Genomic DNA, 20316 nt, shown 5'->3' with positions numbered 1-20316 from the left:
TGCCCCTCCGCTTCCCCTCACAAGGAGGGCAATGGGGTCTCCCCTCAGCTTCCTCATTCCCAGGCTGGACACACCAAGTGAGCCACTCCCCACGCCATCATTCCGGCGGAGATTGCACTAACGGGGGGATAGGGTGACAGCATTTCTCAGGAGCTGCTCTGCCTGCTTCTGCTCCTCGCTGAGGGCCAGCCCTTCATGCTCCAAGCTCCTGCAAAGCCCGACGGAGGGCGCCGACCCGTCCGTGTCCCGCCGGAGTCTGAGGGGGCGGGAGCGCGGGAAGCGCCGCGGGGCTCGCGCCTCGCCCCCGCCCCTCGGCGCATGCGCGGGCGCGCCCCCTGGTGGGCGGCGGGCGCTCCGCCGGACCCGCCGCGGCGGCAGCGGCAGCGCAGGTGAGCGGGGCGGGCACCGGGCGGGCACCGCGGGGCTCACCCCGGCTTTCACCTTATACTCCCCTTCCCCCGCAGCCGGAGGGCTCCATCCCACCGCGCGCCCTTCCCCCGCCGTCCCGCACCCTCGTCCCGCGCGCGTAGCGCCATGGCGGCTCCCCCTCCCTTACGTAACGCGCCCCTGCCCTCGGGTTCCGCCGGGCAGCGGGGCCGCGGCGCTGCCGCTCCTCAGCACCCCCGGGCGGGCCCCGAGCCGCTCCCGGGAGGGCCAGGGGCCGGCCCGGCTCCCCCCTGGCCCACGGGGATCCCGCCGGGCCGAGCCGGTGTGCGGGAATGAAGGTGGGCTCGGTGGGAATGGTTCCCAGCGCTGGGATGTGCGCAGGGAGAGGCGGCATCGGGGGGTGGTGCTGCGGGGGCACCCACGGAGGGAGCCACGCCGCTCGGGATGTGGGAAATGTTCATTAAAATGTTCATTAAAAATGAACCGAGCCGGGATTCCGCGCGTTTCAGGGTGCTCCATGCGGAGACCACAGCCAAAGGTTGTGCCTTAGTGTGCTCACTATCGGCATCTTGTGAAGGATAACGAGTAGTCGCTTAGCTCACCCCAAAACAAATATTTGTGTTAAAAAAAAAAAAAAAAACAGCAAGAAATTACCCGTTGCTGCTGGGGAGAGCCTCAGGAGTTCCTAGCTTCTCCTTTCTTCTCAAATAAATAAGAATTTAAGATGGCACAGCTCCCTCAGCTCTTGGTACTGGCTGCTGTGTTTTCCTTCCTTTTTTGCTAGGTTCCCTCTTCCCATCTCACTCAGTTGTTTACTGGGCACTGTGAAGTGTGTCTGAGTTTCCTCCTTTGCCTGAGTCATTCGTATGTATCTTACACTTGCAAAAGTTACAAGACTCAGAGAAACCTGGCTTCCTGTGGTTTCTGTGCTGGTTCCAAAGGCTTCTGCAAGGATAATCTGCAAACAAATGACACTGTGGAGAAGTATCACAACGAGCAAAATAGCTCCTCAAGTGCTGTCAAATTAAAACCACAACAGACGTGTTTCATAGGTCTTTTCTGGAAATGGAGGTTAAGCTGCAGAAGGTTCAGCCACCTTCAAGCAATGCGGTCTGAGGTTTTGAGTGAGGTTGGGCTGAGTCCCCTGTAATCTCTGTGCAAACTCTTGTGCTGTTAAGGAGGTGTGACTGCATTGTTACATGGCAAGGTTGTGCCTGGGGTTTCTGTGCAGTGTGCTCATGACCTCATTTGTTTTACTAATTGTTGGTGGGATGTCAGTAGCCTGGCATCGAGTTTTCTAGCTGGCCATTTATTTGCAAAGGCAAATGTAGTCAGTGTGGTCACACAAAGACAGGATCATTGTGTAATGACTGCCAGTAATTTGGTGCAAGGCAGCACAGTACCACATTAGGCAGTGCTTTACTTCTTCCCCAGCAGGCTTCACCAAACAGATTCTGTAATAATAATTTCCTACAATAATTGTAGCATCTTGTTTTGTCAAGCCTTTTGTCTTTTGTCTTACCTCTGCCACTTCTTGGTTCCAGATTTCGAAGGAGCCTTGCAGCTCTGGGACAAAAGGAGGGTGGTACTCCTTTATGGTTTGAGCTGTTTGTCTTGTGAATCTCAGCTCTAAATGAGAGAATGTGATGATGGTTGGCAGCTAAGGAAGAGAGCCCTGGGAGGAAGGGTCTGGTGTGTGCAGGGGAAGCATTGTTTGGCTGCAGTTCTGGGATGCTCTGGTGGGTGCCTTGATTTACATATCCAGGATAAAGGAAGCTGCCAAATGACCTAGAAATAATTTTACTCTCTGTTAATATTTCCCAGGAATGGCTGGACTAAATGCTGCAGTGGAGACTATTAAAATATTGTTATTTTTAATATAGTCTGTCAGAGAAGACAATAGTGCCCCTCCTTGGTAAGAGACTGTTCTGTGTTCTTGTGAATGTAGTAGGCTAGTTAAATTTTTGTGTCTATCCATCAGCACTTCATTCCAAGGAAAGCAGTCCTTATTCACTGTTTGTGTGTCTGCAGCACTGATGGGGATTTGATTATACAAACTTATGAGAGATGGTGCCAGCTGTACCCATTTCACTGAGCTACCTGTGTGACAAGTAACACAAAACAATAATGTCACTTTTTGCTGCAAAAAGCCTTGGAAATGCTGAAAGGATTTAGAAACTGTAAATTAGGGTTGTCTAAGAAACTTTTCTATGTGTTTCTACAAAAGCAATCCTGGTGGTTTTAAGCAAGCTAAACCAGTTAGATGGGTGGTTTCTGGCGATTTTTTTTTCCTTCTGTTAAATACCTTTCTGCTGAAAAGTGCAGTAGGCTTAGGATTGTAGGATTGTAATACAGTGTGTAATTTGAATGTTCTCATGTTTTCCAGCCTTGTCTAATTTGACCTAGTTTGTGTGGGCATCTGAACAGTTTTGCATAAAGTTTCCACACCATCTTTAATGGAATTGAAGATGAGAAGGGAGAATGGGAGAGAACTGAGGATTTTTTCCTGCACTATTTTGTCTATCAGGTTTTTTTCCCCCCATGTTCCTTCTTGATGGTGCAGCTGTAGCCAGACTGAGCAGTGAAACAGCTGCTGGCACAGTCCCTGCCAAAGCTGCTGCTTGTCTGCAATTTGCAGTGCAGCTGCCTCCTGCCCTTCCCACTTCTCTCCCTCTGTGTCTTCCTTGGCTCTGCCAGCTGTCCTTTCTCCAAATTTTCAAGTTTTCTTAGCACAGCACAAGACAACAACTCAAAGTGCTCTGTTAGCTGGATTAAACTGGAGAAGATCTTGTTGCTGCCTCTGCTGTTCTGATCTCGTGGGCAGCAGTGAGAGCATTTCATTACCCACAGAGACTCACCAGGCTCTGTGTTAGGCAAGTTAATTTTACACAGCCACTTGTACAAAGGCAATTTTTTTATCTCCTTCAATTTAAAGGCCTTTTTGTTTTCTGACCACCCTTCTTTGCACAGATCATGATGTGATTTTAGTTCATCTTGGGGGTAGGTAGGCAAAATGACATACAGGATACTTGGGGAAATTTCATCTCTATCTTTATTTCTCCTGTACTTCTGCCACCTTTTTTCCCAGCTTTTATACCACTGATCATAAGGAGCATTGGATTTACAGGTATCATAATACCTCTTATCTGAACACTGCCAGATTTTTATTACAGTGGCAATCGTGGTTTTGTTTATTTTGTTTATTTTATATCACTGAAGTGTCTCCCTCCCATGTGTCAGAGAAAGAATAAGGATGATCCCTTATTTTTGGGACAGGGCTCCAACATCTAGATTGGCTTGTCAGCCAGGATTCTTGGGATTTAATTTCATAATGGGGGAAAATAGAGCAATGTTATTCATGTTCTAACAATGCCTATTGTCTTCAATTTCTTTTTGCTTCAAAATGGAGGTATTTTGTCTCTGCTGAGCACAAGTACTCAATGTGACTTGAGAAATGTTACCTTTATTCTGTTTAAGTTTAGCTAGAATGTCTGAATCCAAGCCATGCCACTTTCAGGTGTTACTGAATTCAGATGTTACCTGAATTAGAGCACTTGTAAGGTACCTGTTTGTGCTCTGACCGCCCATCCTTTCTTGCTTTTGTAAGTTTGAGGAGCAGCTGAGGAGAGGATCCTCAGTCCCTTGCCTGAGGGCCAGCGCTGATGGCCAGAGCACAGACCTCTTGAGAACAGCAGACATTGTCAGTATTTCTAAATATTTAACTTGAACAAGGAAATTGCTGACTGGCTGTCGGCAAACGATGGTGAGCTGTAAACATGTGTGGGGTTTGTTTGTTTTTTTTAAATACAGACAGCTACTCCTTCATGGAAAGTGTCAAGTAGCTGTTTTCAAGGAATAATAGATGATGTTATGAATGAGGTACTTCCTTTAGTTTCCTTAGAGTCAGTCACTTTCTGTGATGGTCACTTATGCCCTTAATGTCATCAAAATATTAGACTGCATGGAGGCTGGAAGACTTAATTGCCAAGGTGAAAAAGGGAGCACATGACTGAAGTTCTGAATGGCCATGGCAGCGTTTTGTTCTAGAGAGGAAAGACTCTATGTGTGTGTTAGGACCAAACTAACCTCAGGTAGTTGGATGTTATTGTTGAATTACTGTTGATTTGGGGAGTAAATCTGTAATGGCTCTTTTCTTTGTTTGTTTAATATATTATACTGACCTTCATGAATTTGGAGTGATATTCAGATTTTCAGAACTTAATATCTTGAGTCAAGTGCTACTAAAATTAATTTCTTTGTCATTTAAAATCTGAGCATAGAAAAGGCTTATGGCTAAAGATGAGCCCAAGCTAGTATTTTCTGTAAATGAAACATGGCTACAGCTGGTACTTTCCATAGCAGATGATGATTTGTTTGAGGACTCAAATTGTGAGATGCTGTAATTGAGACCAGTGGAGGATTTGGGGGTAGATGTCTAAAAAGATTTGCATGACCGGGTGTATGACAGAAGCAAGATGCTCCTGAATTGGTGACTTGGGGGAAGAGTAAAAATTTACCTGCCACCAAGTCTCATCAGAAGAAAGCTGAAGTATGTCAGTCTGTTGCTGTCTGAATATTTCTGAAGGTTATGTTACACATGTTCATTTTTAACGTGTTGCAGGAACTTCTCTTTAGCTGAGCAGCAGTAATTGACTTGTTCTCATGTTCCCATACAGATATTTGATATCACAATACTGGGCACTCCTTCATAGATGTGATTTTCTTACCTATGGCTGTGTGCCCAAGTAATGCCTTTGGTTTCCTCTGGTGACATTTGTAGTTTCTTCCCCTGCCATATCAAGTGGGTACTTGATGTGTATCAAATATATAAATCCAGGTATACATCCAACTTCTTTTCTTACAGGCAAGAGCTCAGAGCATCTCCAAGACCTTTATTTGCTATGAACATGAGATATGGATGAAGTGTATTGCTTAAAATCAGTCATGTTTGGCTTTTGTGTTACTGCTTAGTTAATTTATAGCATAACAAATTCACCCCAACAGCACTGATTTTTTCTTAAGACTCATGGGTTTTATGTTGGTGTTTACAATGGCATACCCAGAATAGGAAAAATCTACACTTCAGCCTTTTAAGCAGGGAGTGGTGAAGCAAGAGTGTCACTCAAAGACCAAAATAAGCATGAGTTCCCTACAACTGTAGGCTAGAGATGCTATATCTTATCTACATTATCATGTGAGTGAATAACACATGATGCCTTTCAACATCCCTGTACAGCATTTCAACATCAGTCTTCTCCTTCTTGTTTGTCCATGTTAATTTTTATAACCTCAGGAGATTGTGTCTGAAGCTCTGTGTCAGCTTCAAATCTCAGTGCTAATAATGGAAGGGCGTGTTAAACCAAAATATCATAGTGAACTAGAAAAATATTTTAGTAATTTGTGAATCTGACATAATGAAGCTTATGTTTTCAGCAGAAAAAGGTATTCATTGCTATAAACTGTATAAAGATCTCATGATCCATAATATCTTTGAGCTAGTTTGTTTTTTGGAGGAAGTAAGATCTTTCTCATATATGAAGGAAGAGTACTTAACTCACCTAAAGCACCAAATATTCCATGTTTGATCTCACTTTAACCTGCCTGGCCCAGTGCAGCCACCAGCTCTGTCACCACAGGATGCAGAGCTGGCAGCAACCCTGTGACCTCCAGCAGGAACAAGTGTAGTTGCCTCAGGTCACTTCCTTCTTTTTCTCCAGTACTGATGCATAAAGAGCTGTAAATTTAGTAAGAGGCATGGACACTTTCAAAGTCTCCCAACTGAAATCAGTTCTGCTCCCAGACATGTGATTTAAATTTTTATTGCAGGGGAATTTTTTGTTCTTTTGGCCAGTCCGCTTCCTCCAACACCAGAGTCCGTAAGCAGAATTACAGCAGTCATCAACTCTTAGCATAGAATGAAGAATGAATGCATCATAAATCAACTAAAAAGCCATGAAACCAAAGGTGGTCAGTGTAAGAGGAGCATACTTCTCAGTATACTCTGGAATACCTTCCAGCACTGAAAGGTGGCTTACAAAAAACAAGGAGAGTTACTTTTTACAGGCAGGTCATAGGACAAATGGGAACAGTTCCAATGAAAAGAGGAGAGATTTAGATTAGATGTTAGGAAGTTATTTGTTGTGAGGGTGGTGAGACACTGGAAAATGTTGTCCAGAGATGCCCCATCCCTGGAAGTGTTGAAGACCAGGCTGGATGGGGCTCTGAGCAGCCTGGTCTAATGGAAGGTTGGAACTATACAATCTTTAAGGTCCTTTCCAAGCCAAACAATTCTATGATTCTATAGTTCATATTTGCCTTTTCTTTTTCATGTCTTTATCAAGAAGTGTGGACTGCAAGTTCATAAATATGGCTTTTCCTAAAGTTACCTGCATAGGGTTCTTAGCTGTGGGTTTCTTTTGTCCCTTCTGCTCTCACCTTCCCCAAGTAATATCCTAGGTAGCATTACAGTGTAATTGAAGTGTTATGTACTGGCATTACCTAATGTCTCATTTTCTTCCTTTGTGTGTGCTCTTAAACAGAAAGATGAACAGAACTGAATTTTAGGACCTGATGGGCTGGATTTTATCTTGGCAGGAGTTTTTTGAAGATTGATGCAGTGAGAGAAGAAACAGCCAATGGCTTCAGAATCCATGGTCCCTGAGCAGGCAAAACAACATCTGATAAAGGGAAAAAGGCGGCAGCAGCAGCAGTCTCGGCCTTCCAACAGTGATGGGGATGATGATGTCTTCGTGTTTGAGGCAAATGAGGCTTGGAAGGATTTTCACAGCTCTCTTCTTCACTTCTTTGAAGCTGGAGAGCTCTGTGATGTTACTCTGAAGGTGATACTTGTCATATCTCCATTGCATGTATCAGTCTGAAGATAAAGCTGCAGATGAGTGTGTTGGGAGGCAGCTGTGAATATTGGCAGGGGTGTGGGAGCCACGGAATACCTCTTGGATCTGTGGCATCTCTGGAGATGCTTATATTTTTTTCTTTATTTAGCAAGTTTAGAGCTGAAATTTAAACACTTAAAATATTGACAATCCAAGAGAGGATTTTGACCTCATTCAATTTGCCTTCTAAGCAAGTTCCCACTGTCGGTCACTAATTACTGTGCAATTCCAGCTCCTTGTAGCCTCTTTGTTCTCAAAATACTTTCATCCCCAATTTTACCTCCATGTCTGCATTTTGTGTTGTTTTGCTAGATTCTTCTCAGCAAACAGGAATTCTGGAACAAATCTAACTTCCAGCATTCTTCAAAGAAGGAAGGAAAAAACCCCAGACAGTTGTGTTCTACAGCTGATCAAAGAGTAAAGGAAGAGAGGGAGGAAGCAAATTTTATTATTCTTGCATAGCATTGCTTTAATGCATTATTTGTAACTCAGCTGTATATTAATTACATCTTGATCACAATAAATTTTTGTTGAGCATGCACAGAAGTGGGTGCCAGCACCTTTGAGTGTTAAGTATTGCTTAGCTAAACAACTTACTAGTGCAAGGTGGTTATTTAAGGAATACTGACGAAGCACAGCTCCTAAACCAAGAACAAATGACAGATGCCGTTAGGAAAAGTTGGTGGTAGCATCTTTTTGTATCAGTACTGTAGTTAGTTGAAGTGCTGATGCTGTAACAGTGATAAGATGTGGGAGCACACAGGGAGACTCCTTCTGTTCCAAAGAGTTAAATTCTGGAATTTCACCTACTCTTCCTGCTGCTGTCATATGAACAGTCTTAGAAGGCGGAGAGTGGCAGATGAATACCATCTGCTTTTCTCCTGGAGGTTTGCTTTTGTTCATTTGGTAGGTCTGAATTGTTCCCTCTGGAGTGATCTGAAGTAATCACACTGAACCATCCATCTTTTCCTCTTGTTTAATCTGCACACTCTTACTTGTGTGTTTACTTTCTGTACTCAGCTCACTGCTCACCAGGTAAATTACACTTGTGTTCATCATACCCTTTAAAAGCACAGAGCAACACAGTATTGAATCAGAACTAGAGAAAAATCCAAAATATCCTTTATAATTTAGTATCTTTTGATTTTTTAAGTGCACACCATCTCTCTGTAACACCTTCATCTGAAAGTGAACATCTAATTTGAGTCTGTCGGGGAAGCTGGTTGCTTATGTCAGCCATCCCTTTACATGCAGAGTGACAAAGGCTGTAAGAAACCACTCCTGGAGCACAAATAAGCAGTGAATTGTTCATTTGCCTTCAGTACTTAGATTCTTTTTTAATGTAGTGGAATTCTAGAATTTTGTACATGAAAAGCTGATTTTACATTTTCTGATCAGAATTTTGAGAAATACCTTATCTTTATGGGGAATACACTGTCTTTTGTGGCTAAACATTCTGAAAATATTGAGTGATTGGTAACTTCTAATAACCCCTGAAATAGCTGTTATTCCTGTGTTTTTAAATAAATTTCCTTGCATAAACATCAATTCCTTGACAGCAGTAAAAGTCCAGAAGTCTAAATTAAATAGTCTAAAAATGTCACTTTCCAATTTTCCCCTCTGAAAGTCTCTGGGTATGTATAAAATGAGGGTCTAGCAGTCTCCTCCTGTCTCCAAGATGCATCTAGAATATTTCTAAGGGTGCTTCATAAGCCTTTTAAATAAGGGCAAGTTCAGTGCATCAGTGCTATTCTTCCTTGTGTTATGGCTTTGCTGTGCTCTGGTGGCCAAGCTACAGCTCAGAATTCCTTCAGATACATGGATGTAATGTTGGAAGTACAGGACAAAATACAGACAAAACACATCAGTCCAGAATTCTTATTTCAGCTTCACTGTTCCTGCTTTCACAGCCAAAAGTGACACTCCAGTAGAACATTGGGGTTTTTTTTTTTTTGTTCTTTTCTCTTTCAGGTTGGTTCAAAGCTAATCTCCTGCCACAAACTGGTGCTGGCTTGCGTTATCCCGTACTTCCGGGCCATGTTTCTTTCGGAAATGGCAGAAGCCAAGCAGAAGCTGATCGAGATCAGGGACTTTGACGGCGACGCCATCGAGGACCTGGTGAAGTTCGCGTACTCGTCGCGGCTCACGCTGACGGTGGACAACGTGCAGCCCCTGCTGTACGCCGCCTGCATCCTGCAGGTGGAACTGGTGGCCAAGGCCTGCTGTGAGTACATGAAGCTGCACTTCCACCCCTCCAACTGCCTGGCAGTCAGGGCGTTCGCAGAGAGCCACAACCGCATCGACCTGATGGACATGGCCGATCAGTTTGCTTGTGAGCATTTCACAGAAGTGATGGAGTGCGAGGACTTTGTGAGCGTGTCACCACAGCACCTCTATAAACTCCTGTCCTCCAGTGACCTGAACATTGAAAATGAAAAGCAAGTTTACAATGCTGCTATCAAGTGGCTGCTGGCCAATCCACAGCATCATGCTGCGTGGCTGGATGAGATCCTTGGACAGGTAGGGCAGACCGAGGCACCAAGTGCCTGTCTCATCACTGGTTTAGTTGTGTAATCAGCTCTTTGTACTTGAGAAGATCTCAAGGTGAAAAATGTTCTTAGTTTTTGGTACCTCATCCCGTGTTCAGGGTTGGGAGTTGACAGTGGAAGCAAGTTAGAATGCTTAAATATCAGGGAGGTGATATTCTCCTTTTTCTGTAGAGAGAAAAGTCCTCACTTTATTCTCATGGCTGGGAGGTGGGGAGCCAGCACAAAGCTACATCTGTGGTTGCGCAGAAATGTTCTATACTGACACAAAACAGAGAGAATATAAAACCATCACTCACTTGGCATGCCACTCCTACAGCCTGATGTGCTCGCTGCCCTTGCTGTTACATATTTGTACTTAAGAAAGGAGGCAAAGCTGTTGAGTTTTCGTAGATGACTGGGATAGGAAACTAAGAGATGTCTCACAGTATTTGAGACAGGTGTGGAGAGCCTGTACAGGGAAGATTTGCATTCCACATGTCTTAGCAGGTAGGATTAGCTGTGCAGTTTTAGTTGTCACAGCACTCCAACTTGATTATTTTGCATTTGGCTGAATTGATAATACTGGCATTATGTGAGTAAGGAGAGGTCCACTGAGATGCTGCTGTCATTGTCTTCATGAATCATTTTTCACATTACATAGGAAAAGATCACAATGGTTTATTAGCTGTCTTGCAAAAACCCTCAGTTTCTCCTAGACTAGCATGAGGTTTTTGATACAAAAACCCCTTCTTTATTATGGTGTACTTAAACTTACAGGCAATATAATTAAAGATTTTTTAGAGAAATTTATACTTATTGCCAGTTGTGCTGGCAGGTAGAAACCAGAGACTAGATTCAAGCAAAGCAGAAGTGAACCCCTTGTTATAATTGTGGGTTATTTGCCAAAGCATAGGGAGTCATCAGTTGACTTGGACATTACTGCTAGAAAACATGCCTGGGCTTCTGGACAGTGATTAGCCATGTCATATTCAGCCTTAGGGGTTTCACTGTCACAATGAGGCTCTGAATTTAACAGCCTGGAGTTCTTACCATGTCACTAACTGTAGGAGCCTGTGAGCAGGGCTGCAGTGCTTTAAAATAGCCTCAATTAAACTGAGCCAAAATAAAGAAAGAAGTGGGACTGAAAGCAAGGAGGTAAGGAAGAATGGGTAGAGACACATGGTTGCTTCAAGACAGGGACACTTGTCAGTGCTGTGCCAGCCCCATCCTGCTGCTGTGAGAAGCAGTGGAGCTACTGGATTCCTGTACCATTGCTGTTGTGCGAGCTGAGAGCTGCTTGACAGTGTTGGCTCCAAACCTTAGGAAGTCAGGTGGAGATTTGCTTCAGATCCCCCCACTAATGTCTGTCTCACCTTTGCCTCTGATTGTACTTTGTATTCTGCACTGTTTGTCTTACAAAGAAGGATGAAATAAATGACAGAAGGGATTTAGAGAAGGAAACAACTGGCTCTCAATATTTATTACTTTTTTTTTTAAGTCTGTCAAGTCTGCCTTAGAGAAAGGTGTTACTGCACTAGCAATACCTCCTTCATAGACACTTAGTTCATGGTGACTAAGTGTTTCCTTCTTGACTTGCCACCCAAAGAAAATGAGCCATTTTAGCACAAGCCCTCTTACACTGGCATAGCAGTGAGCTGGAGATTCGTAGCCAACAGCAGACTAAGCTGATGAAGCCCTGGTAAAGCCACAGGTCCTGCCTGCATCACACCGGGCAGGTGCGCGTGCAGCAGCTTGTCTCCTTAGCACAGCCTGGGCCAAGGGACACTTCTCCACTGTGGCTGAAATGCAGATGGTTGTAGCAAACATTATGCCCAGAAAGAAGTGTTGATATGCCTGTTGTCTGGAAGAGCCCTGGGAGCTGCTCTCCTTCCTGAGGAGCGTGGGGCTGGCGGCTGGCTCCGCTGCTGCGGCCGGTGCATGTGCAGCGCTGCATGGTGACACTCAGCACTTCAGCCACTCTCTCCAACTGTGTTCATTTCTGTGTCAGGTACGGCTGCCTCTCTTGCCCATTTGTTTCCTTATGGGTGTTGTGGCAAAGGAAGAGATTGTCAAGCAGAATCTAAAATGTAGGGATTTGCTGGATGAAGCAAGGAACTACCACCTTCACCTGAGCAGCAGGGCAGTGCCTGACTTTGAGTACTCCATTCGCACAACACCAAGGAAGCAGACTGCTGGTAATTAAATGTGTGTCTGGTTACCCAGTAGGGAGTGGTGTGGAGAAAAGGCAGCACATCTGTGCAGGTGTCTTAATATCAAGCAGGTATAGCTTGATGTCAAGGGTTGTTCATGACTTAATACAAAATTGGGAAAGCTATTATGTACCTCTCTGGTGTTTCTGTAATGTTCTGCATTTTCCTAGCAGAACTTTAGCAGTCATTTTCTTTCTTTAAAGCATTAATGATTTATCCTGATTTGCTCTATCTGTATAAAGACACAGCTGTTATGTATGTTATGACCAGGCAATCTGTATAAAGCTGTACCAAAAACAGTGGACAATTAGCTTTTGGTGTTGAAGGCTGAGATAACTTTTAAAGTCTTTGACTAACCTACACCAAAAGTGAGTGATGAATGTTGACCACAGATCATAATTTATACGTAGTTATATTTAACAGACAATGGCTTTATCTCAAGCCAAATCACAACAAGCATATTTAAAATATGCATTTTTTCTCCAAGGGCACAGATAGCTAATTGCCATAGCAGCATGTCAAGCAAAGGCCAAAATCCAGTATCCAGTTATGAAGAGCAATGACTGTGCTCCTTGAAGTGAAATACAAGTTCCCCAGAACTATGTAATTTTCAGTTTGCTCTGCTGTACAGCTCTTTTTGCCCATCCTCCTGCTCGCTCTCTGGAAGGCTGTTCTGTGTTCTGCAGGTGTGCTGTTCTGTGTGGGTGGCAGAGGAGGATCAGGTGACCCCTTCCGCAGCATCGAGTGTTACTCCATCAGTAGGAACAGCTGGTTCTTCGGCCCTGAAATGAACAGCAGGAGGAGGCACGTGGGTGTGATCTCCGTGGGAGGTCAGTAACCCTATTCAGGAAACCCCAGGCAAAAGGCGCTTGTTTGCTCCTTTTGCTGTGTTGGTACTTTTACTAGCTGTACAAGAAGTAAACTAATTGCTTAATTGTTTGATAGTCTTCAGTTCAGTAAAGCTTCTCCCCGTTGTAGGAGTGTTTGGTCCTGAGCCAATCTGAGACTGTGCTTATGGAAAAGAACTGGCTGTGAACTGACAGAGTTGGGCTGCTCAGACTTGGGAAGGCTTCATGGAGACCTTACTGTGGCCTTTCTGTACTTTAAAGGGGGTCTACCAGAACGAGGAAGACAGGCTTTTTAGGGGTACCTGTGTTAATAGCACAAGAGGTGATGGTTTTAAACTAAAAAGAGGGTAGATTTAGACTAGATGTGAAGCAGAAGTTTTTTACAGTGAGATTACTGAAAACCTGGAACAGATTGCCCAGAGAATTAGTAAATATCCTGTCTCTGGAAATGGTCAAGGTCAGACTGGATGGTGCTCTGAGCAACCTGAAAATGAAAATGTCTCTGCTCATTGCAGAGGGGCTGGACTAGATGACCTTTAAAGGTTCCTACCAGCCCAACTGAACTGTATATAGCTTCTGGCCTTTAATAGGTGATTTACTTTTTTAAAATACATTTATAAAGAAATGGCCTTACACAGCAGTCACCCAGAATTTGCTAGTACTCATACTGGTTCCCTTCCTACTTAAATCCATCCTGGAAAGTTACTAAGACCATAACTGTTCCAGGAGCAGACCTAGCTTTATTTTTGGGTCCCCATCTTCTGAAAAGAGGCCTGTGCAGTCCAGAGCAGCTTAGCACCAATAATGCAGCTTTCCCTTGTACATGGCAGCCCCTCTGTTGCAGCAGAACAGAGACAATTTTTCTCCATAGTAAATCTGGAGAGACTGGTACATGTGTCCAAACTGATTTGACCTGCATTACTTAAATTATGGGAAGATTTTTTTTGTCTACATAATCTCAAGGTTTGTATAAAAGTTCACATTAGAACAGGTTGCTGGTTGAGTACAGCATATGAAACTCTGATATTGAAAACATTTAAAAACTTTAACCTTTATTTTGACCTCTTTGTCTCCACATAGGCAGGGGTATTATATAAATGAAAACTGAAATGTTGCCAAGCAATCTCTGTATCAAAAGATGTCTGTGTGTTCAGGTAAAGTCTACGCAGTAGGTGGACATGATGGAAATGAACACTTAGGAAGCATGGAAGTATTTGATCCTCTCACAAACAAGTGGATGATGAAGGCATCAATGAACACAAAGAGGTACATGTATTCCATGCTCCAAGTCCTAGTCTGTGATGTTGATGCTGAAAAATCTTGTCTGTCCTGTCTTTTTGGGGGGTTTTCAAACTGTTCTATTTCTAGGAATTTCCTTCCCCTATTTTGGAGCTTTATGCTGTGAATGTATTACCCTTCTGTTTGTTGTTGGAGGAGCTGCCTTCTGGAGCAGGGACCTCTTCTGCCCCAACTATGCTTGCATTCTGGTATCCAGGGCCTTTCTGCTGTGCCCAGTAAACAGCTTGGAACTGATGAACTGGTTCTGTGGGGTTTTTGCTCTTTCTAAGAATGAGCGAGATAACTGCCAGCATAATATGAAAGATGAAAATAATTCACAGTGAAAACAAAAAAAAAGTGAAATACTACACCAGGAAACAAATAGCTGCCTACGTTTTTCACACAAAAGGCCAGAAACACGCAATCTGAAAGTCAGATTGAGGGCTCTTTTTTCCTTGACATTTAAGATTCTTTTAAGGAGTTACTGGGCTCATAGATCTGTAATTTTTTGTTTCTGCTGTTACTTAAATCAGTGTCCCTAATTCTGCATTCCATTTTGTTGCTTGTTGTTTTTCAAAGCATCATGGACGAGTAGGAGTGAAATATTAAGTATGGCTTAAATCCAGAAGCTATTTGTAGCTGTGACCTAATTAAAGTAGAGGACCCAGACTCTTAGAAGTGGCTTGCTCTACTTCCTCCCTCCTTCCACAACCCCAGGGCATAATCTCAACAGCAATCAGCCCTAGATTTCTGTGACACTTATTACTGAGTACTTGGGTAAATGCAAGGCCTGCTGTGCCTTGGCTACCTCCCAGCTCCACTCCTCCCATTCACAGAGGTCTTGGAATACTTAGTGGAGAAAAAAACTGTGACCATTCAGTGGTGTCTGTCTTATCTTCTGAAGCAATTTAAGATAAGGCCAGGATATTGCCACAATGTTTGTTCTGTAGAAAGATTGTGCCTCCCTTGCTGCTGCCTCGGGTATCTCTGAACCTGCTCTCTTTAAGGAGACAAGAAAATTGTCAGTAACATGGTAAAAGCAGAAACCTAATGCTCACATTTTACACCACACTTTTAATTTTACTGTACTGATTATACTCTCATATTGGTGGATTTAGTTGAAACAAATCTGACAACCATTTTTACACTTAATAAAAAAGGCACTGCAATTAAATCTTGCTAGAATTCACCTACTTAATATCCAGCACAGTTTTTAAAAGATATGTATTAATATCACCCCAGTCATTCTCAAATGGTAGCATTCAGTCAAAAGGACGCAGGTGTGCAGGGGGTCAGGAACGTGATTTACTATAAATGTCACTTTTAAAATTTCCATGGCACCTGCTGCGTGGCTCCCTCTGGTCGAGGACTTGCACTGAGCTGTTGCTGCTGTGGTTCCCTAGGAGAGGCATCGCCCTGGCGTCCCTGGGCGGCCCCATTTACGCCATCGGGGGCTTGGATGACAACACGTGCTTCAGCGACGTGGAGCGCTACGACATCGACTCGGATCGCTGGAGCACCGTGGCCTCCATGAACACTCCCCGGGGAGGAGTCGGCTCCGTAGCCCTAGTGGTGAGTGCTTGCCCTGCTGGTGAGGCGCTGCTTCCTCTCCCCGGGGCCAGCTGGGGAGCCCAGCTGCTTTTCAAAGCTGCGTTCGCAAAGCAGAACGCAAGGTCTGAAACAAAATGCGGCTGGTGGGTGTGGTCATCAAAATCCTGCGCAAAAAGGGAGGATGTTTAGGATAATACTCATAGCAAATTGAACTGTTTCAGCGGTATTTGAGGTACTTAAGAGTACCTGTCTAATGGCATGAATAGTCCTGTCTCACTCAGCTGGCTGGTTTGTCATGGTAACTGTGTCTAAAGGTACCAAACACATGCTATACTTTAATCCCCCTGTGCTCTGAAGAACAGCTGCAACTACAAAACTGTTGCGCTTCTTTTATTTGAAGAGATAGCATTTATGTCAAATAGTTAAATCTGTTGTTGGAAATCTTAAATAAAAGTGGATATTCCACATTTTCCTGTAATTTTAACACTGCTTATGAAAAGCTGAGTAAAGGCAACTACATCACAAACAATCTTTGTACAACTGTTTTGCAGAACCACGTTTATGCTGTGGGAGGCAATGATGGTGTAGCATCTCTTTCCAGTGTGGAGAAATACGATCCCCACTTGGATAAATGGATAGAAGTGAAAGAGATGGGTCAGCGAAGGGCTGGGAACGGTGTCAGCGAGCTCCACGGCTGCTTGTATGTTGTGGGTGAGTAGGGATGGGGCATTTTATAGTGCTGCTGCTGCTGCCAAGTGCTGGGCTTTGGAAGAGGCTGTTGTTGCTAGAGGAACCGGGAACAGATAGAGCTGACCTGTACTCGGTGTTCTTGGGCAGGAGAAGAATGCAAGCACAACCAGGGCATGCTTAAACGAAGGTAGGTTAGCAAGGAAATGAAAAGCAGCTCCTAACCCACATTTCAGGACAATATTGTCTGCATTAGAAAATCCTCTCAAGACTCACTACTCTTTTGAGTTTCCTTTTAGGAAACCATTCTTAAGTTCACATGCTTTCAAAGCACTGCAGTTGTGTTCTGAGTGTAGACAACAGTAGCTTTTTTTGCACTTATTCCACAGCTTCTTGTGTGCTACCTTGTATTTACCCGCTTTCCTGAGAGAGGAAGATGCCAGGTAGGTGTGCCACAGTGATAGTTTAAAAACCTCTGACTTGTCCATTATCATAAGTGCTTAAATACGTTTTGTACAAAATGCTTCTCTGACAGCTTCCCAAGCAAGGGGAATGCACTGAGTCTTGTATGAAAATTTTTTCCCCTAAAAATATTTGCCAATGCTGTAATTGGAGGACACTGCTAGAGTGTGTTTTGCATAAAGTAAAACAAGTTTGAGACCATCCTTTTGCTGCTGTTAGGTTTCTTTCCCTTCCAAAGGGGAAGCTGTTTCATTTTAAGTATGATGAATTCAAGGAGAAAAATAATAAAATTAGAATCCTTGCAACTTGAGTAGAGGAAAATTATTGCTGTGGGTGATGCTTGTGCAGTGCTGTTAGATTAATTTTTAAAGCTCCTTTAGGAGATTAATTTTTAAAGTTGTGGTAAAGAGAGAGTGGGACAGGACCCCCTGAATGCTGAGAATGATCTGGTAATGTGTCTTGGATATCCCCTGCAGCAGGAGTGCCAGAAGCTGACCCTGTGATGGTTGTTTGCAGGTGGCTTTGATGACAACTCGCCCCTGAGCTCGGTGGAGCGCTTTGACCCGCGCTGTAACAAATGGGAATACGTGGCAGAGCTCACAACTCCCAGGGGTGGTGTTGGCATAGCAACACTGATGGGAAAAATTTTTGCAGTTGGAGGTCATAATGGCAACGTGTACCTGAATACAGTGGAAGCATTTGATCCCATAGTGAACAGGTAATTTTAAATGTTTTGTTTGTCCTAATAAGACAAGGAAATCTTCCTGTATGAAAACACAGCAGCATAGAAGCAGTGTGCAGGAGGAGCCTAGGTGTGGTTTCCTGGTAATAATTGAGTAATATCCATGACTATCACTGCAGGACTGCTGCTTGTAGCACTAGGGCAGTCTTGTAAATAGTCAAGCATCTCCTACTCTGCTCCTCTCTGTCTCTTGTCATTGCCCTTCAATTCAGTATCAATGTACATTATTCTGCTAAATGGGGTGCATTTTTGTGCAGAGTGAACAGCTAGGCAGTGTAATAGAGTTCCAGACCCAGGGCAGGAACTTATTTCCTTGTCTCCCATAGGTGGGAACTCGTGGGCTCAGTGTCACACTGCAGGGCAGGGGCGGGCGTGGCCGTGTGCTCCTGTCTCAGCAGCCAGATCCGGGACGTGGGCCAAGGATCCAGCAACGTTGTGGACTGCATGTGAGCTCTGCTGCCTCCTGTGCCATGCCTCCTCCAAATTCCCAAGGAATGCTACAATGGAGGCACTGCAGAGCCTCTAAACACTGTGTTTTGTATGGTAGGTTAAGGAATAAATCCAGCACATTTTCTTTGTGAAAATGGTATCTTCTCCAACTGTAGAGCTTTTGGTGGCTTTCTGTCAATAGTGATACAGAAAAGCCTGTGAAAACATGAAATCAAAGTGTGACTCACAGGAACAAACCTGCCAAGAACTGCAACCATCCCATTTTTGAGAAGCTGTAATTTCAGAATCGTTTGAGGCAGCTGTTGCAAGGACTCAATATTGAACTGTAAATCAGGCATGTGGTGAGGAAAGCAGCAGCAGCTACTCCTGCTGAGCTTCCCCCAGCAGCCCTGCTACATGTTCTCTGGAGAGCTTGAGTGCCATTTCATTTAACTTATTTTCTGGAATGGAGTCTTAAACGTTTCTCACTTGTACGAGAGCTTTGTAACAGAAGGTGTCTCAAGTTTTAGAAATAATTACATCCCTGATGCACACTGAGATAACTGAGGCAGAGAAGTTCACTGCTCACCTCCCAAAGGAATGCTGGCAACAGTGGAAATTGCAGGGAATCTGACTGAAAATTGTCTTTCAAAGTCATTTTTTTAGCTAATAAATTTTTTAGAATGCTGGAAAGATTCTGGCCTGAGTTCAGCCACTGGATTACTGGCATTCTCTAGTTTTCCATAAATTTGTAGTTACTACCCCTCTCCCCAAAGGAGAGTTTCTGTTGAGAGGGGCTTCCTGAAGTAACCAGTGTAATTTGTCCTATTTTCAGGTGATAGTGCGTGGAAATGTAGGCTTCAGTGGTGTTTGAATCACTATTTTTATACAAAATGGAAATGCATAATAAAATTTGTGGCATTCTGTAAAACTTTTTAATTGCAAATCTCGAAGACTTGACTGATTTCAGTATCCAGTAGCAGCTCTGGTAACATTGTGGAGTTACTTGCTCTTTTAAGGGAGCAGATAAATAACCTCAAACCCCTAAATGAACCAAAGAGACCCAGCAAGAAAAACAATTGGGAATAAACCAGTACTTCCATCAAAAATTGAGATAACAACGTGACAGCCCTGTATACAATCCCAAGTAAAGTCCTGCTGGAAAGACTGCAGATTCCTGTTCCTGCATCACCTTGTTGGTCCCCTTGAACAGACCAACAACTGACAATCCTTTGTGACCAAAGTTTCCCAATTACCAGGCTGTTCCAAATGCCCAGGGAGAGCAGCAAACTTCTCTGTGTTCAGGATCAGGAAGAGGCAGGACAGCAGGAGTGAGGAGGCACAGTTGTGTTTTTCTTTGGCTTTCCTGCCCAAAATGGCTTTGCACTTTGGTAGCACCCAGGGACAAAGTGAACGGTACTGTAAATAATGAAACATTGCAATAAAACATTTGTACTTCAAAACACCTTGTTTGTTGTGTGTCTGGAGAATACTGGTGCTGGGAAACTTAGAGCCTTGAGTGTTTTTTTGGTTTCTGCAGGGAATATTTCTCAACAGGAAATCCTGCATTACCACCATGGGCTGCACCACCCTGCTCACAGGGACATGGTTACCCTCACTCTGGGGGCTGGAAAGGAGGGATAAAGGTTCCCTCTCTGGGACCAGATGGATGTCCTGGCTAACAAAAACCCTGAGTTTTCTACCAAATGGCCCTGACTGAAACCAGGCAGCCTGGCAGTGCAGGTTGCCAGAGCTGATCCATTTCTCCTCTTGGTGGAAAATTGTGACACCCATGGGTGCAGCCTGTGGGTGACTCATTTGCCTGGACCACACTGACCACAGCACCTGCCAGGTACCAAAGGGGGAAGTGTTCAGCTGGGAAATCAGGTTACAGCAAAAGCTCTGGGACTCTGCTGTGTGGGAAGAGCTGGAAGTCACAGGATCCTAAAACAGGCATCTCATTTGCATTTCAATGCTCGCCCCCACCCCAGCACTCGTGTTCAGGGCTCTGGAGGTGTATCCCTAAGGACTGGCAAGAAAACTGCAAAGCAGCCTTACAAGGAACAGCCCTGTTCCCACAACAGTGGTGTCCCACATTGTTAATCTTGGATGGCACCACAGCTAAAAATATTTTGTACAGAACTGGTTTTGGAATCGCTATTGCTGGAAATGTGCTAATGACGACAAAGTATAACAAGAAATAAAAATACAGGATTACTGTGGTGACAAACTGCAGTGACTTGCCTGCACATAAAGCTGTTGTGATTTAACACCTATCCTGGCAAGGGGATGTAAGTTGCT

At 44.0% G+C, this 20316-nt stretch overlaps 1 protein-coding gene across 6 annotated transcripts; it reads left to right on the top strand.

Moving 5' to 3' along the window:
• Positions 1-330: 330 nt before the first annotated feature.
• Positions 331-19480, top strand: KLHL8 (kelch like family member 8). Of its 6 annotated transcripts, XM_033060244.1 has the most exons (13): positions 336-389; positions 1172-1511; positions 1932-2126; positions 2212-2302; positions 6982-7226; positions 9252-9800; positions 11817-12003; positions 12705-12848; positions 14021-14132; positions 15548-15716; positions 16247-16406; positions 17361-17562; positions 17913-19480. In XM_033060244.1, exons 5-13 carry the CDS (start codon positions 7023-7025, stop codon positions 18034-18036), a joined length of 1851 nt encoding a protein of 616 aa, XP_032916135.1. In that variant the 5' UTR covers positions 336-389; positions 1172-1511; positions 1932-2126; positions 2212-2302; positions 6982-7022; the 3' UTR covers positions 18037-19480. The 6 variants fall into 6 exon arrangements, with proteins under 6 accessions (XP_032916136.1, XP_032916135.1, XP_032916139.1 ...); XM_033060249.2 differs by lacking the exons at positions 336-389; positions 17913-19480 and adding an exon at positions 16772-16825 and having other exon boundaries at positions 683-1511; positions 17361-17446; XM_033060246.2 differs by lacking the exons at positions 336-389; positions 1932-2126 and having other exon boundaries at positions 690-1511.
• The last annotated feature ends 836 nt before the right edge of the window (positions 19481-20316 follow it).

The sequence above is a fragment of the Catharus ustulatus genome, chromosome 5, assembly GCF_009819885.2.
Source record: "Catharus ustulatus isolate bCatUst1 chromosome 5, bCatUst1.pri.v2, whole genome shotgun sequence".
Classification (NCBI taxonomy): domain Eukaryota; kingdom Metazoa; phylum Chordata; class Aves; order Passeriformes; family Turdidae; genus Catharus; species Catharus ustulatus.
The sequence above is the reverse complement of the archived record's forward strand: the minus strand, read 5'-3'. Positions and strand labels throughout refer to the sequence as shown.

What these genes read in the sequence shown, in the direction of transcription:
- KLHL8 (XM_033060245.1), top strand. Translation starts at nt 7,023, where the DNA reads ATGGCTTCAGAATCCATGGTCCCTGAGCAGGCAAAACAACATCTGATA. An exon ending in TCTGTGATGTTACTCTGAAG is followed by an intron (nt 7,227 to 9,251) that starts GTGATACTTGTC and finishes TTTCTCTTTCAG; the next exon opens with GTTGGTTCAAAGCTAATCTC. An exon ending in GCATCAATGAACACAAAGAG is followed by an intron (nt 14,133 to 15,547) that starts GTACATGTATTC and finishes GTGGTTCCCTAG; the next exon opens with GAGAGGCATCGCCCTGGCGT.